Below are 21,112 nucleotides of genomic sequence, written 5' to 3' on the forward strand. Positions count from 1 at the left end.
CTGGCCCGCTTGTCTGTGCTCTCTGCTCAATGGGCTTATAATAAAGCCCAGGAGACCAGACGTGGGTGTACGAAATCATAGTTGAGTGGAACCACACACGCGTGCTGAGCTACACATGGAAAACTGCACGAGCGTTAATGGTGTTACAAGATGGCCTCCAGGGGTAGGCAGCCCTCCAGCATCCGGAGCTTTCCTGGGTGGGTGGCGGTGGGAGACAGGCGGCAAAGCCGCCTGGCAGGAGAGAGGAGGAGCTAAGCTGGGCTCTCCAGAGACCCTCTGAGGTCTTCTCGGTTCAGTCACCCAGCAGCAGCCACCCCTCCCTCCTCGCCTACCTCCTCTGCTTAGGCCACACGGCAGACTCTCAGAGCACCCTCCGTGACCCCCTGAAAAACAGCTCCACTTGAAAGAGCTGGGAGGAGAAGGGCAGCTGCGTGCGACCATCTGGGGCTTCCTGGGACAAACCACCGTTTTCCTCCCTGTTCATCCATTTCAAACAAGGCTGGCATTTTCCCTCCAGGGGCCACTGACGAGGCATGTGACTTTGATATCCCACTCTTGGTTGATGGGGAAATGAGAATAACTTTCCTCAGGCCAATATCATGCAAAATTCTAAGTCACATTCTTGGCTTATTTTTCTTGGGAACTATTTCCTTTTGGCTCTGTGGGGCTGAGTCCTTTGCTTAAAAATAATGTACTTTCTGGGGCCGCATTCAACTGGTTAAGCCATCTGAGGATCCCACAGGTTCCTCCTCATGAGTCCTGGCTCTAGTGTTGACTGAGTGCACAGGTGTGAAGGGGGAGTCCTGAACAAACCCGACGTGTGGGTCGCAATGCTGGGTTCCCACGGGGGCGTTCATTCCCAGCATGAGTGAAGGCCAGACTCAGTAGCAAGTCACGTGCGAGGGGACCTGTGGGGAGCGGCCGGGCTAGGCCAGAATGGGATGGGGGGACAAGGTGAGCAGAAACAGAGACGGGATGGGGTGGGGGAAGGTCTGGAGGAGCAGGACTGCACGGACGGAAGGGTCAAAGGAAGTCAGATCAGCTCTCGCCGGGGAAGGAATGAAACAGGAGACAGTGAGGGTCAGGACAGCCCTGTCACCCACCGCTGTCCTCTCCTTCCCTCAACCGTGGCACTCGGTTGGCTGAGCCCAGATGCAGCCTCAGAACCAGTCTCAACACAGCATCCCAAGCACATTGGCTGAAGTCTATTTGCACACAACCTCGCATGGAGGCTGTGTGAAAACACAAAGAAACGGCGGTGGCGAGACCGGATGGGGAGCTGACACTGGTCCACGGGTGAGGCGAGGCCCTGCCTGGGGTGGCTGAGGAAGGGCGAGGAAGGAAAAAAAGAATCTACACTGGAAATGGAATTCACGCTCATTAAATGACCCTAGGAAAGCCGATGGCCTGAAAGCTTGGCCTCTCCAAGGGCAGAACTTTCAAGTAAAAGGATTTTAAAGGAGAACTAGGGTGCTGGCCTGAGGGGGAGAGAAGGCCTGGGGGTGAGGGGAGAGGTTAATATGCCTGGTGTCTGTGGGTGGAGTGAGGTCGGACTGGGGGTCAGTGTAGTGGAGTCCACTGAGGCAGGAGGGCAGTAGATGGGCTCCTAGCCAGGTCTGCGCGAACAAAGGTGGAGGATGTGACCCGAAAAATACGGTCTCAGTATTCAGAGCAGACTCATGGGTGCCCCCGACAGCATGACGGCCCATCTGGAGGGGCTGGCAAGCAGCTGCTGCCTCCCCAGGGAGAGGCGCTGGGAGCAGCTGGTGATCACAGGGATGCGTGCCCTGGGGGTGCCCACTGTTTTCATGCAAGGAACCGACCTTGCCAGGGCCACAAGCAACTGTGCTTGAAACTAACAATAACGTCCACATCACCAGCAACATCTGCCGCCACTCAGTCACCTCCATCCCTGACAACCTCACGTGCCTCCACCCTGCAGGTAACACCACGACAAGCCTTTCCAAAAGATAGGAATCACTGACAATCAGTGCAAGACAGATGACCACCCTGGTGGTCATTTGGGTAAAACAAGGATGTTACTGATAAACAAGTTAGCCTAAATGCAACTTTTTGGAAGTCCAGGCCTATAGAACTTGAAATTTTTTAACTCAATGGCATTAGGTCAAATTGACAAAAATTGTTAGACCACCTAAAACCTCCACCCTGGCAGCAGAAATCTCTGGATAAATTATTGAGCTAATCGTCTTTTAGGGAAGGCATATTAAGGTTTGCAGCTCTAACAAAACACATGTAAAATAACAGATGATCAAAGATAACCTCTAAAACTGCTTATAATCAAGAGACCCTCTCCCAGGGTAACCAAATAACCTGGCTTTCCTTCAGCTCTGTGACAGGTCTACTGCTCTGAATTGTGGATCAGAAGCTTTTGAATCCAATTGTGAGCAGATTATAAAAGCTCACAGATGTTTCTCATACTGGAATCTGACCTGTTCCTCTGCTGTTTTCCTACTGAATAGATATTAGAGTCTTATCTGATCTGTTCATATCCTTTTAATTTCCTCTTGAAAATTAAAAAAAAAACTTTGTACATTTCTAATTCAAAGCATATATATTTTTTCTGGCATCTAAAAACTACTTTATCCCCCATCAGTCTCTGATGAACTCAACTAGATGCTTCAAAATGTGTTTGGATCCAGGTAGTTTTTGCTCCTAGCCGCACATTTCTGACTCGGTTCAGCCTTCTAACGTGTGGATGACCACCTCAGCACCAGAGTTTCGGCGCCAAAGTTTTGGTCGAAGATCTACATTGTTCTGAGATTCCTACTTCAAAATCTCACATTGAATACGGCTTCCCTAGCTGGAAATCTCACTCAAATAGCTTGCAGATGTGAGCACTGGCCACAGCGCTCTGAGAGAAGGGGTCTAGAGGAAAAGCCCATGGTCAGGTCTGGCGGTGTGGTCGTAAGCCTGTGGGCCTCCACGACATGGGTCAGTGGCTGAGATCGGAGGGCTTCCCAGGAGCAGGTGTGAGGGTGAGGCATTTCTGGGTCTATAACTGCTGCTGCTTCATAAGATTCTAGACATGACCAGTCCCAGAGGTGCCCCCAGTCCCAGAGGTGCCCCCGGTTCCCAGTACTGCCCCCGGTCCCAGAGCTGCCCCCAGGCCCAGAGGTGTCCCCAGGCCCAGTGCTCCCCCCAGTCCCAGAACTGCCCCCCACCTGCTGCCCGTGTTCTTACGTGAAGAGGAAGAGCAAGGCTCAGGGGCACCAGGCTTGACCCCCTTACAGACTGGACGGTGGGCGTTTGGCAGGGATGGGAGGCAACCGTTTCTGGCATGTCGGGCCATCTGGGGAGAGATGGGATGGTCTTCCAGCCTGGAGGAAAAAAATGAAAAACAGCAATAAATACAGATAGGAGATATTTGACTGCTGACTACCGTGTAGCATCACAAATAAATACAGGAAGTGGAAATACCTGAAAGTCTTTTGTCAAACTGATATTAGCAGGTATTGAATCTCTTCAAGAAACAGGAAGTGTCCTTACCTCACTCTTGTTAGCTCTTATAAATTTATAGTGAAACGGCTATTATTTTTCTAACACACAATTGGCTCTTTTGGCTTTGAGTGACATGGGAGCCTGACATCTCAACCAAATAATTTAAAGTATCCGTCTCCTGGGCTTTCCTCCAGGGATGAAGCAGATTAGCGAAGGGATGAATTCAATCAGAAGAGACGTGACATGTCATGTCAGCCGTGACAAGAGCTGGCACAGATAGGACTGGGGAAGAGCTTGTTCTCCGGCACAGCATCTAATGGTGTGCGCCGTGCCTAACGCTGGCACCTGGGTCGGTGGAGACTCATTCGTCCAGCAGACCTGCCCTGGGCACCTGGGCGAGCACATCACAGAGCGGCAGGCAGGATGCGGGGCGGCATCTCAGGGGGGCCTTCTCAGCAGACCCCCAGGAAGGTTCTGCAGGGTGTTCACAGCAGCACAGCACTCACGCCCCTTCAACGAGGAGACACCAGCCTCCTGCCCCAGCAAGGGCTCCATGGGGACACACCACGACAGGCTTGTCCCCACTCCGCCTAGGGTTGTGCCCCATGAAATGGCTGTTCTTGAATGTCAGTTCCAGCAGCAAAGACAAACAGACACCTAACTGTCCGGTGGGGCAGAAAAGCCTGTGTGTGATGTGTGTGACTCAGCCGGTCCTGAACTCTGAGCTGGGTTTGCCAGGGGCCCAAAGAGGGAACATTTCCCGGCAGAGGTAGCACTATGAACAAGCAGGATGGAGCAAGAAGAGGCAAGAAAAAAAAAAAAAAGCATATACTTATGCTGCTTTGTTACAGAAAGATTTACTGCCCCTGAAAATGCAGGCTGGAGGGTACAGGGTATCCTGGGGAACTTGGGGCTTTGAGGGCTCAGGCTGGGGGGCGTCAATTAAGAAGGACCTGGTCGACCAGAGTTTGACTAGGTTTGGTCCCTAAGGGAAACAGGAGTCACAGAAATGAGATTCCATGACGATGTGCTAGAAGGATCACTGTGTCTATGGTCATGGAGGGTGGACCATGGCAAAAAGAATGGTCTGGAGGCTCTGCCCAGCCTGGGGAGGAAGAGATGGCTCAGGAAGGCAGAGAGCAGGGGCCGGAGCCAGGAGGCCAGGTGGAAGGGGAGGGTTGGGCCCCTGGGGTGGGATACTGGCTTGGGTGTCTGCGGGTATTAACGCCATTCCCTGCTGCAGGGGGATCAGAAGACATTGGTGTGCATCCAGGAAGTGCTGAACTGGGGGTGCTGTGGGGAGACCTCTAGTGCTGGGGGCAAGTCTGGGCGGGAGCGAGAAATTGGGGTGTCAGCAGAGTGTAAGGGAAACCGGAGAACCAGCAGGATAGGATGGGGTCCTTAACAGGGCCTGAGGAACACAGGGTTTCAGGAGGAAGAGGGGTGAGGGTCAAGGACCAGCCCACAGCGGCTGTGGGACGGAGGCGGGAGAGCTCCCAGGAGGCTGGCCAGCAGGGGCAACCGCGCGTGTCCTCTGGGCTTGGAAACTGGGAGGTCACCCGTGGCGGCGGCAGCAGTGACTTGCGGAAGTCACCGCCAGACCACGTGGGCCGTGAAGGGAGAGAAGGACGGGCAGGGAAGGAGCCAGAGAGCGAGAGGGTGAGGGAGCCCGGGAGATGTGGAGCCTGGTGGAAGGCCTTGGGAAAGAAGGCAGCGAGGGAGGTGGAAGATGGAGCAAAAGAGGTGCTAAGTGAGCTGGCCACGTTTGGGCAGTTCCAGGGAAGAGGGGATCTAGAGGCCCAGAGGGGAAGTGGGAGGAAGGCTCCTGTCCGATGCTGCGTGATGGAGGGTCCTGAGTTGCACAGGGGCAACTGTATTCATTATTTTCAACCTCTCTTTTCTTGATTTTAAAATCAGTGTTTATCTCAAAAAATTAGGAAAATATATAGAAAATATAAAATGTCTCGCCCTCCCAATACCTAGATACAATCCCTATTAACATGTGATATCTTTTCACTCTTCCAAAAATGCAAGTTATATACTTAAAAAAAAAATCGGGATCACTGTATGTGGCCAGCAGGCTAGATCCACACTATTTTATAATTTGCTTTTTCACTTAGCGACGTCTTGTGAGGCTCTTCCCATGCTTTAAATATTCTTCTAAAATGATACTTTCAATACTGTTTCGTGTGGATAATAATTTAACCAGCCTTCTATTTTGGGCATTTAGATTATTTCTCATTTTATAAGTAATGCTTCAATAAATACCCTTGTGTGTGTGTGTGTGTGTGTGTTTGCATATGTATATATACATCTATATATAGATGTATATATATCTGTCAACATCTGATTACTTCTCAGTGTAAAATCCTTGGAGTGAGATTACTGACTCCAAAAGTACTGGTGTCTGGAATGCGTGTGATGCATATTGTCAGGGCGTCCCAGCGATCACTGAGATGCTTGATTTATCTACACTCAGCATCACTGGGTTATCAGAGGGCGCTGGTTGTGCACGGAGAGTTGTGTAACCTTTTTAAAGAGGCTGACCTGAAGATCCTGAGTGTTAACTTTGTGCTGCCTGCCTGCGGGGATCCCCTACACTCTCCCATCACCTACTTACCGCATTCCAGCCACTGTTTTTCTCTCCTACCAGGTGGCTTGCTCTGTGTGCTCCTGAGGGCAGGAACCACATCGTTTATTTTTGCACCCCTAGCAACCGGCACACAGAGGTGATATAAATGTTCGTTAAATTGGCCCGATGGACAGAGCTGGTGAGGGCAATTGCTTCATTAGAGTGGGAAGGCCCATTGTTTCAGGAAAATGAGGTGCTCTTATTCCTTGCAAGGACCACTTCCACAAGTCAGGGACAGCCACAAGTGCTCCCCAGGCATGGAAAAATGTCCCTCTCCATGGGGTAGAACATTTGACCCAAGAATTAACTGTGCCCATTGGTTATATTTTGTATTTATTAGATTGTCTTAGCCCTTATTCCTGATTAAATATGCTTATGTTACTGTTGCCTCTCTGTGAAGCTGGGGTTTTAATGACTTTAAAAAATAATTCAAAAAGAATTTTTTAAATGATGATTCAGTGTCCTCTTTCCCATTTCAAGCAAGATGAATTTCATTAATTCCTCTTACTACTTCCATTCTAAAAGATATTACATTTATAGGCTGGATTTACTTGTAGTTGACACTTGGCTATGTTCTGGACCAAAAAAACAGACACAAAACCCCTCAGATATAAATGATATTTTGAGGACAATTTGAGAATATTTATATGCTATATTATTAAATTAATGCTAACTCTTTCAGGTGTGATAATGCGGTTCAGTGAAAGGACGTCTTTATTCTTAGGAGATGTGTGCTGAAACTATGCCACCTTCTTTCAAACAGTTCAGCAGAAAAAATCTGTATGAGTATAAATTATATATTATGCACAGAGAGAGAGAGCGAGCCAGAACCCGGGGGGGTGGGGGTGGGGTGGATGAGAAAGAGTGCACAAATGTGGCAAAACGTGAACAGCTAGAAGCTCCTCGTAATAATTGTTTCAACTTTTCTGTAGGTTAAAAAATACTGGTTGTAGGTTTAAGAGAAAAAGTCATGATATTAGTTTACACATTAATAATTAAAAAGAAAAACCTTGACATATGAAGCACATGATAACTTGTTTTGAAATCAAATCAAACAGATCTCAGAGCACCATGCATGGCCTGGGCCCTGAAATATTTACAGGTCAGGTTTCCTGATGGGCAACCAAACTCCACCAGATCTGGGTGCTGGGGCTCCGGGGTCCTCAGCATCCGTGCACAGGGGTCTACAAGGGCAGGCTTTTCTGTGTTTTGTTTGCTGCTGTATCCCCGGTGCCTGGCTGTTCATGACAAATTACTACAGAGCAAACCTGGAAACAAGCAAACCACCCGGCTATAGGGGATAACTAAGTAAAACACATCATATTCATTTGCAATATTTTATGGCCGATATTTGTTGCATGAATAAGTGTAGGTTTTCACCTGCTCTCTACAACCCTTTGTTTCTCTCAGCACTCTCTCCAGACAGGAGAAGAGGACTCTCAGACCACAGAAGAGGCTTTTCCGTGTTCAAGCTGGGCTGCCTGCCCTGGGGCTCTCCCAGAGCCCACAGGGGGTCAGGTCCCCAGGTCCCCAGGAAGACCAGAGACTCTGGATAACCAGACTAGTTTTATATATATATATATATATATATATAGGGTAGGAGCAAGGCTACGAAGGATGAATAAAGCTTGGCAGCCAAAAATGCATATCGCTGCTTTAAAAAGTCATCTAGAAATAAGTTGATGGCACCTTAAACTGTGACACTCCATCCCAAAAAAGGGCCTGGTGCTATGGTGAGAGGCTGCAGAAAGGAACAAGAGTCCTTTCTGGGTAGACCTACTGTTCCTTCTGGTCCTTTCCTTCAGAATCACATTGGCCTACACCAGGCTTCTCCTGGAAAAAGGCGGTAAGTGGTTTAGAGACCCTGAGAAACATAGGGGGGAAGAGGGAGACTTAACCTCTTTCCTTTCAAAAAAATCCCCAAAAGATAAATAATAAAGAGATAAATGCTTTTCAATATGAACATTTTATTTTGAATTTTTAAAATACATACATCTTACATTGCAATTAATTAAAATGAAGCTTAAAAAAGCAAATCCCCGCCTCCTTTAGCCCGGACTTACACTGGGTACCCGGTCTTGTGGCCACTGGGGGTGACTGGCCGGCACAGGGGCTCGGGGCCGCCCCACTGCACGCCGGCTGCCCCTCTCCGCCTCGCCTTCCCTGTGTTGGTCATGATCTGGTGGAAGCAAAGAGGAAACGGGGTTGGAGAAATCATCTAACTGAGAGCTGACCTACACGTTCTAACTCACTACATTTAATAAGCTACAGCAGTCCAACATTCGCATTGTAGGGGTCCCAGAAGGAGAAGAGAGAGAGAAAGGACCTGAGAAAATATGGGACGAGATTATAGGTGAAAACTTCCCTAACATGGGAAAGGAAACAGCCACCCAAGTCCAGGAAGTGCAGAGAGTCCCAGGCAGGACAAACCCAAGGGTAAACATGCCAAGACACATAGCAGTCAAATTGACAAAAATTAAAGACAGAGAAAAGTTATCAAAAGCAATAAGGGAAAAACGACAAATAACATACAAGGGAACTCCCATAAGGTTAACAGCTGATTTCTCAGCAGAAACACTGCAAGCCAGAAGGGAGTGGCATGATATATTTAAAGTGATGAAAGGGAAGAACCTACAACCAAGAATACTCTACCCAGCAAGGATCTCATTCAGATTCGATGGAGAAATAATCTACAGTAGTAAGATGTTTTGCAAAGAAGTGAGGAAGAATCATGACATGGATTATTCAGAGAAAGAGAAAATTTCGGGGAAAATTCCTTTAAAGTTGCATATTATACTGTTTACTGGTATGAAATAAAAAACCCAAACTCAAACTACGGAAAAAGGAGAAAAAAACAGTTGAATATAGTAACTTATCACATCTCTGGAGAAGACTGACTTTTGAAAGTGAGAATGGAAAAAAGACAGACAGATTTGATTTCACAAAAATTTAACATTTCCACACATACAGTATTTTAACAATGAACCAAGTTAACAGGTAAACAATGAGCTGGGAAGAAATATTTACAGCACACTTAACAGATTAAAGGTTCAGATTTTCATTAGATAAAGAGTTCTTACAAATCAATAAGTCAAACACTAAATAGATAACTCGGCAAAGAATTCAAATAGCCAAATCACGAAATAAAAAATATCACCAGTAAAGAGAGGGAAAAAATGATCAACTTTATAAGTAAGCAGAAACTACAACTTTACAAAAAAGTTATCATTCTTCAATTATTAAATGAATGACAATTAAAGAAATGACTCCATCCACTTCTGACAGTATTTTAAAATGTCAATGGCGGGACTTCCCTGGTGGCACAGTGGTTAAGAATCCACCTGCCAATGCAGGAGACATGGGTTCGATCCCTGGTTCAATCCCACATGCTGCGGAGCAACTAAGCCCATGCACCACAACTACTGAGCCTGTGCTCTAGAGCCCGCAAGCCACAACTACTGTGCCCACATGCCACAACTACTGAAGCCTGTGCACCTAGAGCCCATGCTGCACAAGAGAAGCCACCGCAATGAGAAGCCCTTGCACCGCAACAAAGACCCAACGTGGCTAAAATAAATAAATAAATAAAATAATATTAAAAAAATGTCAATGGCATGGAAATTTGAGACAGTTCTTTTGGAAAGTAATTTGGCATTTTATATCAAGAGTCATTAAAACGTTCATATCCTTGGGTGTTAAACCCTAGAGAAAGAATCCAAAATATGGAAGATGTTAAATAAAGCTGATTCTTACAAAATCATTATAGATGACAACTGGAACTATCTGTCTAGTAACAGGGGAATAATTAAAATATGGCATATTCATTTGAAATATTATATGGCCATTTACAATGATAAAGACTAGGTTATGAATAAAAACGTTTATTTAAAACATTGTAAGTCAAGTTATATTATACATAAATGATGCTTTCCTTGTGCTAAAAGTACACAAAAAGACTGGAAGGAAATGAACACTAAAATGATTATAGTGGCTACATAGGACAGTGAACAAAGAATAGTTTTTTTCCTCTTTATTTTCCAACTTTTCTGTAATATGGTTATATTATGCTAATAATTAAGAAAAATTGTTTAAAAAAGAAATCACTGTAAAACTGGTGAGATCTGAATGAAGTCTGTGGATTGTACCAACATTGATCTCCTGGTTTGATACGTGAAGGGTGCATGGGACCTCTCTGTACTACTTTTTCAACTTCCTGTGAATCTATACTTATTTCCAAATAAAAAGTTTTTTAAAAAATCAGAAAAGTAAGTAATTGGAATTATATCTTTGATTTCTTGATTTTTGCTGAAAAGTTATTCGGGTTTATCTAGTATTTGAGGTAGGAAGAAGAAAAAAAGGGTCACTTTCCTCTGGGAGAGAATTGCTAGGCCTCACCTGTGTTGTGGGGACACCTACCAGCTGGAGGGGTGGGCGGGTTGGTAAGGGGTAGGTGAGAGGGAAGGGAGTACGAAGGGGAGAAGACAGGGGAGGAGGTGGGAGGCCTCGAACCTCGTGGAGGAAATGGAACATAATTAAGCTTCCCAAATAAGACCTAACATGCAGTTTCATCTCCCTTAACATCTTAGGAAATCTGCAAAAGAAGGCTAGTTTAACTGCCGTCACAATACTGCTGTCTCCTCTGACTTCCCTTCTGTCCCACTGTCCCCAACTAGTATCTAGGGTCAGGTTCCTTAAGTCCAATATTCAATGATACCTCAGGACTACCCGGGCCTTCTCTTTTCCCCTTCATTATGCCAGTTGGACACCCAGGTCCTTCTACAGGAGGCTAAGATAGGAAGGCTCAGTCTTAGGCCCTGGAAGAGGGAGATTGCAAGTGTCTCTTCTCTGCCTCCTCCCGTCTCCACTATCCTTCCCCCATCATCCTCCCAATTCCTTCTTAGAGGCAAAAGAACACAGCACATATTTAAGAGTGTTTCAGCCTCTGGAAAACCCTGTCAGCCACACCATTTGCCTAAAACTTCAGAAATCATCTCGGACTTCCCTGGTGGTTCAGTGGTTAAGAATCCGCCTGCCAACGCAGGGGACACAGGTTAGAGCCCTGGTCCGGGAAGATCCCACAGGCCACGGAGCAATGAAGCCTGTGCGCCACAACTACTGAGCCCGTGTGCCACAACTACTGAAGCTCGTGTGCCTAGAGCCTGTGCTCTGCAACAAGAGAAGCCACCGCAATGAGAAGCCTGCGCATCGCAATGAAGAGTAGTCTCCACTTGCTGCAAAGAGAGAAAGCCCGCATGCAGCACCAAAGACCCAACAGAGCCAATAAATAATAAAATAAAAAAATAAATAAATTTATTAAAAAAAAAAAAGAAACCATCTAAGATGGGTGGTATTTGTCCTCTCCAGTGTAAGAGGAAACTGGGTCAGGTGTGTGGGCAGAACTGACCAGTGCGTCAGAAGGCCTGAGGAATGGTCCCTGGTGAACAGGGCTGGCCTGAGGGCCAGGAAGACTGTTAGGCACTTGGCGTCTCAGAGCAGTGCTTTCCAGAGGGCTTGTTTCCCCGTTTACCTCACAACCCACTGTGCATACGGGGAGCCACGAAGGGGCCCATGGGGGCTCCAGGGCCCTCTCTGGGCGCCCCGGTTGCCAAGGAGACTTTTTGGGCTGTAAAGGTCTTAAAGTGTATCTACCGACAACGTACTGTCTGTATTGAGCTCCACGGAAATGCTTCAGGGGCTGTTGGGAGAGAAGAGAAAGGGTTCCTGACAACCACCCTACTCATCAAAGGAACTCAGCTTCTATCTGTGTTACAGATGGAGATGCTGTTTGAAAAAAGGTTCTGTTACTAAAAAAATAGAGCATATTTAACCACAATTAAAAAAAAATGTAGCATATGACTTAGCTGAATGTAATTTATTCTGTAGCAAAAGATGATCAACACATATCAATTTAGGTAGAAAATTCCCCATTTACTAGTTTTTGAGTATTGGTGAATCACTTAAAGCAATTATGACATGCTATAGAGCAGTATGAATTTTTGTAAGAAAATACAGGCACACAATACATCTGTCTATCTATACACATGGAAAACATCCTGGAAGCTAAAGGAGACAGTGCTAGCTGTCCACCCAATACTCATTCTCTCTTTCTTGACCAGTAGCTCTCTGATTTTGTTGGCCCAGAAATGCATCTACTTAAAAGCACCTTTCCAGCCTCCCTTGCAGCTAGGGGCCATGTGACCCAGTTCTGAAGTAAGTGGAGGTTGCCAGATGGAGTCGGGGAAACCACTGTAGAGGGGGTGGATTTGGCTGGCCTGTGCACTGGACCTTCCTCCTGACTTTATCATGATTTGTGCCAGGAGCTGCATCCATCATCTTATGACAAAGAGGCAACAAGCATGTGAATGAAGGGCCAATGCACCAGCCAGAGCTCCCACGGTGCTAATGAAACCGAAGCTTCATGGCCCCCAAAAAAGCCCCAGCAATGTGTTTACATGGTCATATGTTTTTGTAAAATTTGCAAAGGTAGCATGTTTTAATTGCAGTCACTTAATACTGCTGTTTCTTTCTGCTCCAACTTCCCTTGCCATACTTGCTCTCATGGTGTTGGAATGGCCAAAGGCACTTTGGAACTTAGCTAAGGGGGCATTGAATTCAGGTGACATTTGATTTGGGGTTAGTGGGAAATATGATTCCCAATCACTTTTGTGCATAGCCAAACAATTGCTAGCTGTCCTTGTATGGAAGTGGCTTCTAGGAATTCCCTACATCATCAAAATATTTATGAAGAGTTAGTGCACGAGAAAATTTGAAATGCCCTCAAAGCTCCCAGTTTCTTTATGAAAGAAGTTTGAGGGACTTCCCTGGTGGTCCAGTGGCTGAGACTTTGCACTCCCAATACAGGGGGCCCAGGTTCAATCCCCTGATCAGGGAATTAGATCCCACATGCTGCAACTAAGGAGCCCTAGTGCTGCAACGAAGACTGAAGATCCTGTATGCCACAACTAAGACCGGACACAGCCAAATAAATAAATAAATAAATATTAAAAAAAAGGTTTGAAGAAGGTTTTCTCAAATTTAACAACAATCCTAAAAATTTACACAGCATTACCGTAAAACTAAATGTGAAGCCAAAAGAGAAAATTTAAGTCTATCAATAATAAGAAACAAAACTGATCACATATGTTACAGGAAGGACTAATTTTCTTTTCTTTCTCTGTATAAAATATTACAAACTTGTCACATATGTAGAGGCAATCAAAGAGTATAAAACAAAAAATATCTGGAAAGAAAACTATGAAGCATGTGGCAAGCAGCTGGTTAATAAAACATTATTTTCCTGTTTGTAGTATCTGTCAGCTCTTTTTTTTTTTTCCCCATTTACCTACTTAAAAAAAAATTGAACTACAATTGATTTATAATGCGTTAGTTTCAGGTGTATAGTAAAGTGATTCAGTTATACATATATCTATCCATATATATCTGTTCTTTTTTTAGATTCTTTTCCTTTATAGGTTATTACAAGATATTGAGTATAGTTCTCTGTGCTATACAGTAGGTCCTTGTCGGTTATCAATTTGTGAGTTCTTAAAAATTGAATTTGACTGTGATTTATTTTTCTCATTCTCATTCTAAGTGTTCACTTTTATACCTAAACTTTGTATTCTGTTGTTCTAAAGAAGGTCTCCAAAACCCTGTAACCGGAGGGCCCACAAAACCTGGATCTTCCCTTCTGACAGGTTGGGTGAGGAAGGCAAGAGAGCAGCCTGGGGGTCTGATAAGGCTGGTTTCCTTGCTATCTGCAATTGAGCTCAATCCCAACTGACAAAGGAAAGATGAGATACGGACACAAACAGAAGGAAAACAGAGGGAGTGTGGTTATCTGGGTGGACAGAATTGTTATGGTGGTTGTTTATGCTGTGTTTACTTTTGACTTTTCAGTAATAAGCATGTATTTTTTTTTTTGTAATCAGAAAAAAGAATCCCAGAAACAAACTGAAAAAGAAAAGGATTTGGAATCTTTGAGGGTTGGGGATTTTTCCTCCTGCTTGTTTGGTTGTAGTTTCACACACAGGAATATGGACTTAATTCCAACTGACTTTTCAACCATCAGAGTCAGAGCAGGAATAATTGGTTGAAAAGCAATTAGAAAATAATCCCCAAAAGGAAATAAATTTGAAAAAAAAAAAAAGCAGAAATTGGAAACTGAAGCCTTTCCTTCTCCAGATTTCGTTTTTGCTGCAACAAAAATGAGGGCAGCTGCAGACACCCAAGCTTCTGCTCTGTCTCTGGCCCTGAGCCCTGGCCAGGCTGCGCCCACTTCCTGTGCAGAGGCCATGTTAACCTCGAGGTCTGCCCACGTGGCAATGTTCCCACGGCCCAGACTCTGGCTTCAGAACCTCTAAGGGGTGTAAAAAAGATGCAGATTCCTGGGGCCAGGTCCACACACTCAGACTCTCTGGAGGTGGGGCCATGACCCCTGCTTTAACCACAGCTTTAGGAGATCTCTAAATGAACTTAGGGGAGAAGGAAGTGTGGAAAGGGAGTAATTAGCATTGACAACAGGCAGCCCACCCCCCCGCCCCACTAAACTGAATCTATGCTTAAAAATCGGACCATATAGTAATTTTGAATATTTCACACAGTCAGAGACTCTAAACTTTAGACTAAACTTTCAAATACAGAACACGGTTCACTGGAAAATCAACAACTCTCTGAGAAGGCAGCACAGCTTAGCGGTAAAGAGCAAGCAGGCTCAAATAACATTTGAGAACGTTCCTCAACCTTCTCAGCCTTAGCTTCCTCATCTATAACATGCAATGCGAGCAGAATTTACCCCATCATTCGTTGGGAGGATTAAATAAATGGAATCAGATGTGTGAAGCAGTCGGCGCAGGACTTGGCCCAGGACTTGTGCCCAACTAATTCAAGACACACCTATGACTGTTGTTAAAGGTAACTGAACAATAAGTTTAAACTTCAAAATAAAAACAAAAAACTGAGATTCTTGATATATATTCACACCCCTTTAACCAAGGTATTGAAGATATTTAAATCAGGACACTATTCTTAGGAAGAATTGATTTTTCAGCATAATATGGATGAGTCTAAAAAAATTCAGAAATAATCAAGCCAGGAGAAGTCGGCAAGTCACCAATCTTGACCTGCTCCTCATCACGGCCTGAAGAAGAAACACAAAAGGAGGCTGTTTTTCACCAGAGTTATGAGTAAAGATACTTCTGATGTGACCATCACCACTCTCAGGCAAGCCCAGGAAAAGTGACTTGCTCTGCCTGAGCTTTCTGAGTCCCCTGTGGTCGTCAGCATCTTTATGGCTGGGCTCTGCAGTGTGCAGATGCTATCTGCTTGCACTTTGGGGGGTGAGGACAGGGAGCGAGTGTGGCCGGAGGGCTCGGGGTGGCCGTCAACGCCCAGCAGCGGGGGAGCCATGGGTCTTGGAATTCTGGGAAGGGTTCCCTTCCATCCCCTCCACACCCTGGCAGGCTGCTCTCGCTGCACCTCCACCCTCACCCCCAACTAGTATTATAGTTTTTAAATCACTGGTGTGTACAATAACCGCTCCTGGGATTATGGTAAGGAGGCCCGGGCTGGGGCCTAGACTCTATCTTAAGCTACTTCTGATGGTCTGGGACTCTGAGAAGCCCTGGGCCAGCTCAGACATCACAGGATGACGCCAGTCACCCCCGACCCCTCCTCGCTGTTATCTTCATCTCCCATCAACTGCATAGTTTTATCTGCTATGTCATCTTCTGTAAACTTCTGGAAGATAACAGCTTGTCAGTGCTGTTCCAGTATTCTGCGTGTGTTAGGCAAATGGCATGGGTTCAAAGAAAAATTTTTGAATACATTTTTCAAGAAGTCAACATTTTTCTACTGATCTTGAAAAATCTACACTCTATCTAGTACATCAGAATGGGAGGCACGCATTCCCTAGTGAAATGCAGCGTACTCTATCTCTGGCAGGTTCGTTTGTGCTAACTGCACAAGCAGTTAGCGGGTATGAGCGCACAGCCCCCGTGTGAACCACCAGAGCCAAAGGTGGGCAGGTGAGGTGAGCTCACAGCGCTGGCTGGCTGTCAACTTCAAATCAAGACTGGGTGACTGAGGGCAGCTGAGAAGTCTAACGAACAAAGACAGCAAAACAGGGAGTGTACCTGTAACCTCAGCGACTACTGCTCGACAGTAAGTTTTCCAATAAAACTTTAAAGTGTTTCCACATGAGATCCTATGCTGACCTGGTCTAGTGGGTTGAATGGTGGCCCCTAACAGATCTGTCCATGTACGAACCCGGGAACCTGTGAACATGGCCTGATTTGGATAAACAGTCTTTGCAGATGTAGTTAAGTTAGGGATCTTGAGATGAAGAGATCATCCTAGGTTATCCTAAATCCAGTGACGAGTGTCATAAGAGACAAAAGAGAACACAAAGAGAAGAGAAGGTCATTGGAGAAGGAGGCAGAGTCTGGAGTTCCACAGTCACGAGCCAAGGAGGGCCTGCCCCGGCCAGAAGCTGCAAGACCAAGAAAGATTCTCCCCTGGAGCCTCTGGAGAGAGTGTGGTTGTGCTGATAACTTGATTTTGGACTTCTGGCCTCCAGAACTGTTGTTTTAAGCCATGCAGTTTTCGGTAATTTGTTCCTGCAGCCCTAGGAAACTAATACACTTATTCTTCCCGTCTTTGTAACGAATTCTTCCTGTACTTCATTCTTACCACCCACACTGCCACCGAAAGTAACTGACACCAATGAGATAAACAAGCATGTGTAGAACTTTTCCAAATATTTCCTTCTGGTAAAAGAACAGTACCTAGGGACTTCCCTGGTGGCACAGTGATTAAGAATCTGCCTGCCAATGCAGGGGACACAGGTTCAATCCCTGGGCCGGGAAGATCCCACATGTCGAGGAGCAGCTAAGCCCGTGCGCCACAACTACTGAGCCTGCACTCCAGAGCCTGCAAGCCACAACTATTGAGCCCATGCAGCTAGAGCCTGTGCTCTGCCACAAAAGAAGCTACTGCACTGAGAAGCCCATGCACCGCAACGAAGAGTAGTCCCTGCTTACCGCAACTAGAGAAAGCCCGTGCGCAGCAACGAAGACCCAACACAGCCAGTAAATACATAAACAAACTTATAAAAACAAAACAAAACAAAACAGTACCTATGCATTAAGGAGATTTAGAACTGCAGAATATGGAAAAATGACACTCTTTCTGGATGCTATTAAGTCGGGTTATTGGTTGATTTGAAAGCGCTGTCCCTTTGTGCCTCACCAACCTGCAAGATTAAACTGGTAGTTCCAGCATGTTCAGTGTCTTGTTTTCGTTGTTGCTGTTAAAAAGCACCATATCAACATGAGATCTCACCCGTGGTATCTCACTGTGCAGAGGTGCTAAAAGCCGTTTAGTGGAGGGGCTGTACTGGGGTTTCTGACAGAACGTCCTTGCTGACCCTCGCGTGCTTGTGCTGTGGCGTCTGCGGGAAAGTCCCAGCATCTCAGAGCTGAGTTCCCGACAGCGTCACGGAGCTCTCGACAGCTTCGCCACCCGCAGAGAAGCCCCACCAATCTGCCTTCTGTTTTCCTCACCACCTGCCCATGAAGTGCGAGAATCTTGCTTTTAAAAATGCACGTCCTGTCAAATGGAGCTGTCCTTCCCTGACAAAGCCAGTGTTCTTCCAAAGGGAAGCAAAGGCCTCGTCAGCGCTCAAGACTTCCATCAGCAGTTTGGAACCCGGATGGCCTCACTTCCGGCACTTCTCAAGCACTTCCCCACTTGACCTGATGAAACGGAGCCTCTGCAGTCAGTTAGGTTCCTTGGATCCCTGAGGCATTTCTAGGGACAGTGGCGGGCTACAGGCACTTGTCCATGACTGGGGGCCGGTGGTCACCCAGCATCCCAAGTCACCTCCCTTCTTTCATTTTTGCCCCCGGTGGTCTATTCTCCACAAAGTGGCCAGAGTGAACATAGAAGTTAATACAGTAAAACGTAAGTCAAACTGAGTCACTCCCCTGCTCTGCGCCCTCCAACAATTTCCCAGCTCACGCAGAGTAAAGTCCAAAACCCTCGCCGACAATGCCCTTGTGACTGGGCCCCTGGCTGTCCTTCAACCTCAAGTTCTCCCAGCATATACTGACTCCAGCCTGGCCCCTGGAAACTCCTTGAACGATGAGGAAGACCAGGCCCAGGTGACCAGGGAGACCAGTGCCCAGGGTGAGGTGATGAGGGCCTGGAAGGGGCAGCAAGGGGAACAGACAGGTGCTTTCTGCTTCCACCTGCCCCCGTAGAGGCTCACTCCGCCTGCACCACCACCCTTTTCCTTCCCAAGTCACTTTGCTTCAATTGTTGAGAGCCTGGCTCCCAGCTCCAACACTGACCTGCCCAATCGGAGGAGATTTCAGGGTTCATGTAACTGACCCAGTCACCCACCAGCTTCAAAATTCCAGGAGCTCCTTTTTCTCCTTTTACATAGGCCTTCACTCCTATGTGCTCAGCTGTCCATCATGGGGCTTCCGTCTGAACTGGCCTCCTCCTGTGCAAATGCTCCTCCCTTCAGAAACCTTACCCTCCCGCATCCCACCTGCTCACCCGTGAGCTCTCTGATCAAGGGTCCATGAGACACCTGGGCCCTCGAGACACCTGGGCCCTCGACGCTGCCATCCTCTCCTAGCCAATCGGCAGCTCCCCCGACTCACACCCTCCCTCGTCTAGCTGGTGGGTGGTAACAAGCGGCTCCCGGAGCATCAGAGTTGTCGGGGAGTTCAGATTATGGACCCTCACAGATGTGGGACTCCACAGGCCTCTTGATGCTTCGACTGGCCTCTCAGCCCATCCGGGAACAATCCCGCTCCTGTTTCCCGTGGCACTGCTTCCTCCTGGTTCTCCTACAGCCTCCCTGACTGTTAAATTTCTGTCCTTCTCGGGGGCCTGTCTTCCTTCTCCTGCACCTGACATGCTGGCACGCCCCTCTGCCCTCAGCCCCGCCCTCCCTCCCTCTCCACCTTCTGTCTCAGTGGGTGACCTCCCCTGCTCAGATGGCTTTGGCCATCACCTGTGTGCTGACAACTGACAGACCTGCAGCAGTCTTCCCTTCTCATGGATAAGGCACGAGAAAACCAAGAAGCTGGACGGGTAGATGATTACTACCAAGGATGGGGCTCCCGTCAGATGTTAGGAAGGCTCTGGAGTGTGCCTTTCAGTTATACTCTACCTGCCTTCTGCTCGCCAGCGGCCGCTGTGTGCTTCAGGGCCCCCGGAAGCAAGCTGGCTAACACACATCTTCTCGTAAACACAGTATCATAACAGACCAAACCAAACCCTTGCGTGTCACTACTGTACACGGCAAGTCCATCAATGGTCCATCTCTCCTTTCTCTTTTGGGGTCCCCACCCCCTTCACATGGTACTTACTCCCAAGTACTCCGTGGTCAGAAGCTTCTCGCCTGAGAGTTCGCCAAGTTGGGGCTGGATCACTTCCTCTTTGTCCAGATCAGCTTCCATGGTGTCATGGTCCTCCTGTTTCAAAGGAGATGCGGGGTGAGTGCTCTGGACCTCCCATGGCAAGTTCCCAGAGCGGGGCCCCCCAGGTGGGCCGGCTGTGAAATGGGAAGGCCTTAGCCCAATCGCAGCAACTTGTGGGTTTGCGTTTCAAAGGGTCTCCAGGGCAGTCTGCCCTCTGCTCATAACCTCTGTGAGGATGAAAGGGAAAACGCCAACCCACCTCTTTAGGAAGCTGGGCACCTAATGAACATGTCCACGGCCACAGGTGGGAAGAGGTTCAATAAGATGCTGTTGAATGGTCTCTCCTAGTTACAGTTCTCAGAATGTTTTTCTCTGTGAGGTCAAGCTGCCATGTGAGCAGCCAAATCCTACACAACTGTACAACACAGGCTTGCTCTCCTTAAGTGGCTTCAGTCAATAAGAAGACTCAGCAAAAAGAGAAGAACTGTTTTGCTTCTGGGAAGATGGAGTGGACATGTTTCCCCCTGTTCCTTCCACTAAGTACAACCCAAACCACTGGACATTACATACAAAATAAATACAAGACCCTGAAAGATGGAGAGGAGGCGGCAGACTGCCTGGGTATCCTGAAACACAGGGAATGAAAGGTGGTGAGTCCCTTGGGTTTACTTTTCGCCTCAGAGATTCCAGACTTGGCACTGAAGAAGCCAGCAACCCAGAAACGAGAAGGGTGAAGACAAAAAAGGTCCCCCAGAGCCTGCTCCGTCTAGCCAAAGAACCAGGAAAGGGGGAGCCCAGCATGATGGAACTTTCACCCCACCCCCAACCACACCAGCAAGGGCATCAGGGAGCTGAGACGTGTGCCCTCACCAGGCCGTGACAGGTACCCCAACACACCCCGCTGGGGTAATATCAGAGAAGGACAAGTAGGGAGGGGGAGTTTCGTCCCTCCTGGGTGGTAATGAGGCGCCTCACCCCGAGGGGAGAGTAGAGACCAGGAGGAGAACATGGACTTCCACCCCCACTCGGCGTTAACGAGACGTCCCCGCCCCCTCACCGGGATCGCGTCGGAGGAGGCCTGGTGGAGACTCAAGACATTCACCACTGCCCTGTTTCCGCACGTTCCCGAGGTGTCGGGGAGGCCACGTGGGGAGCAGTAACGAGGCATCCCTACCACCTCTCCTAGTCGGGGAGAGGTTAGTGGAGGCCTAGCAGGGATGGAAAACTCCCACCCCTGTCCCACAGGAACGAGGCGTCTCCTCACCCCCCACCCCCACTGGGTGTCTACAGAGGCCAAGTGTAGAACTGGACTTCTACTCACACCTAACAGTAATAAGGAGAAGCCCCTGCTCCCCTGCCAGAGCAGTGTCAGAAGAAGCCACACAAAACAGAAGGTTTAAAGCAGCGGTCCTCAGGCTCTTTGGCGCCGGGGACTGGTTTCATGGAAGACAATTTTTCCATGGACGGAGGGGAGGCAGTGAGGGGCGGCGGGGGCAGGGGAAGGGGAGGGGAGATGGTTCAGGCAGTAACTCGAACGATGGTTTAGGCGGTAATGCAAGCAATGGGGAGTGACGGGGAGCGGCAGATG

At 47.5% G+C, this 21,112-nt stretch overlaps 1 protein-coding gene across 9 annotated transcripts in view; it reads right to left on the reverse strand.

The window, feature by feature from the left end:
- The window catches only part of ARMC9 (armadillo repeat containing 9), a 150,412-nt gene that overhangs the window by 13,030 nt on the left and 116,270 nt on the right, over positions 1 to 21,112 (reverse strand). For 8 of the 9 annotated variants that reach the window (XR_009055082.1, XR_009055080.1, XR_009055083.1 and 5 more), the window contains exons 20-22: positions 19,474 to 19,578; positions 8,155 to 8,270; positions 3,202 to 3,338 (exon numbers count right to left, since the gene is read on the reverse strand). Coding sequence is in view for 5 of the 9 variants with exons in the window: in XM_057745323.1 (XP_057601306.1) it covers positions 3,202 to 3,338; positions 8,155 to 8,270; positions 19,474 to 19,578 (358 nt within the window). In the remaining 4 variants the exon portion in view is untranslated. Of the gene's footprint in view, positions 1 to 3,201; positions 3,339 to 8,038; positions 8,271 to 19,473; positions 19,579 to 21,112 lie in introns of those variants that run through there. The other variant, XM_057745326.1, reaches the window with a different exon arrangement.

Source organism: Hippopotamus amphibius, chromosome 8, assembly GCF_030028045.1.
Source record: "Hippopotamus amphibius kiboko isolate mHipAmp2 chromosome 8, mHipAmp2.hap2, whole genome shotgun sequence".
In the NCBI taxonomy this organism is placed as follows: Eukaryota; Metazoa; Chordata; class Mammalia; order Artiodactyla; family Hippopotamidae; genus Hippopotamus; species Hippopotamus amphibius.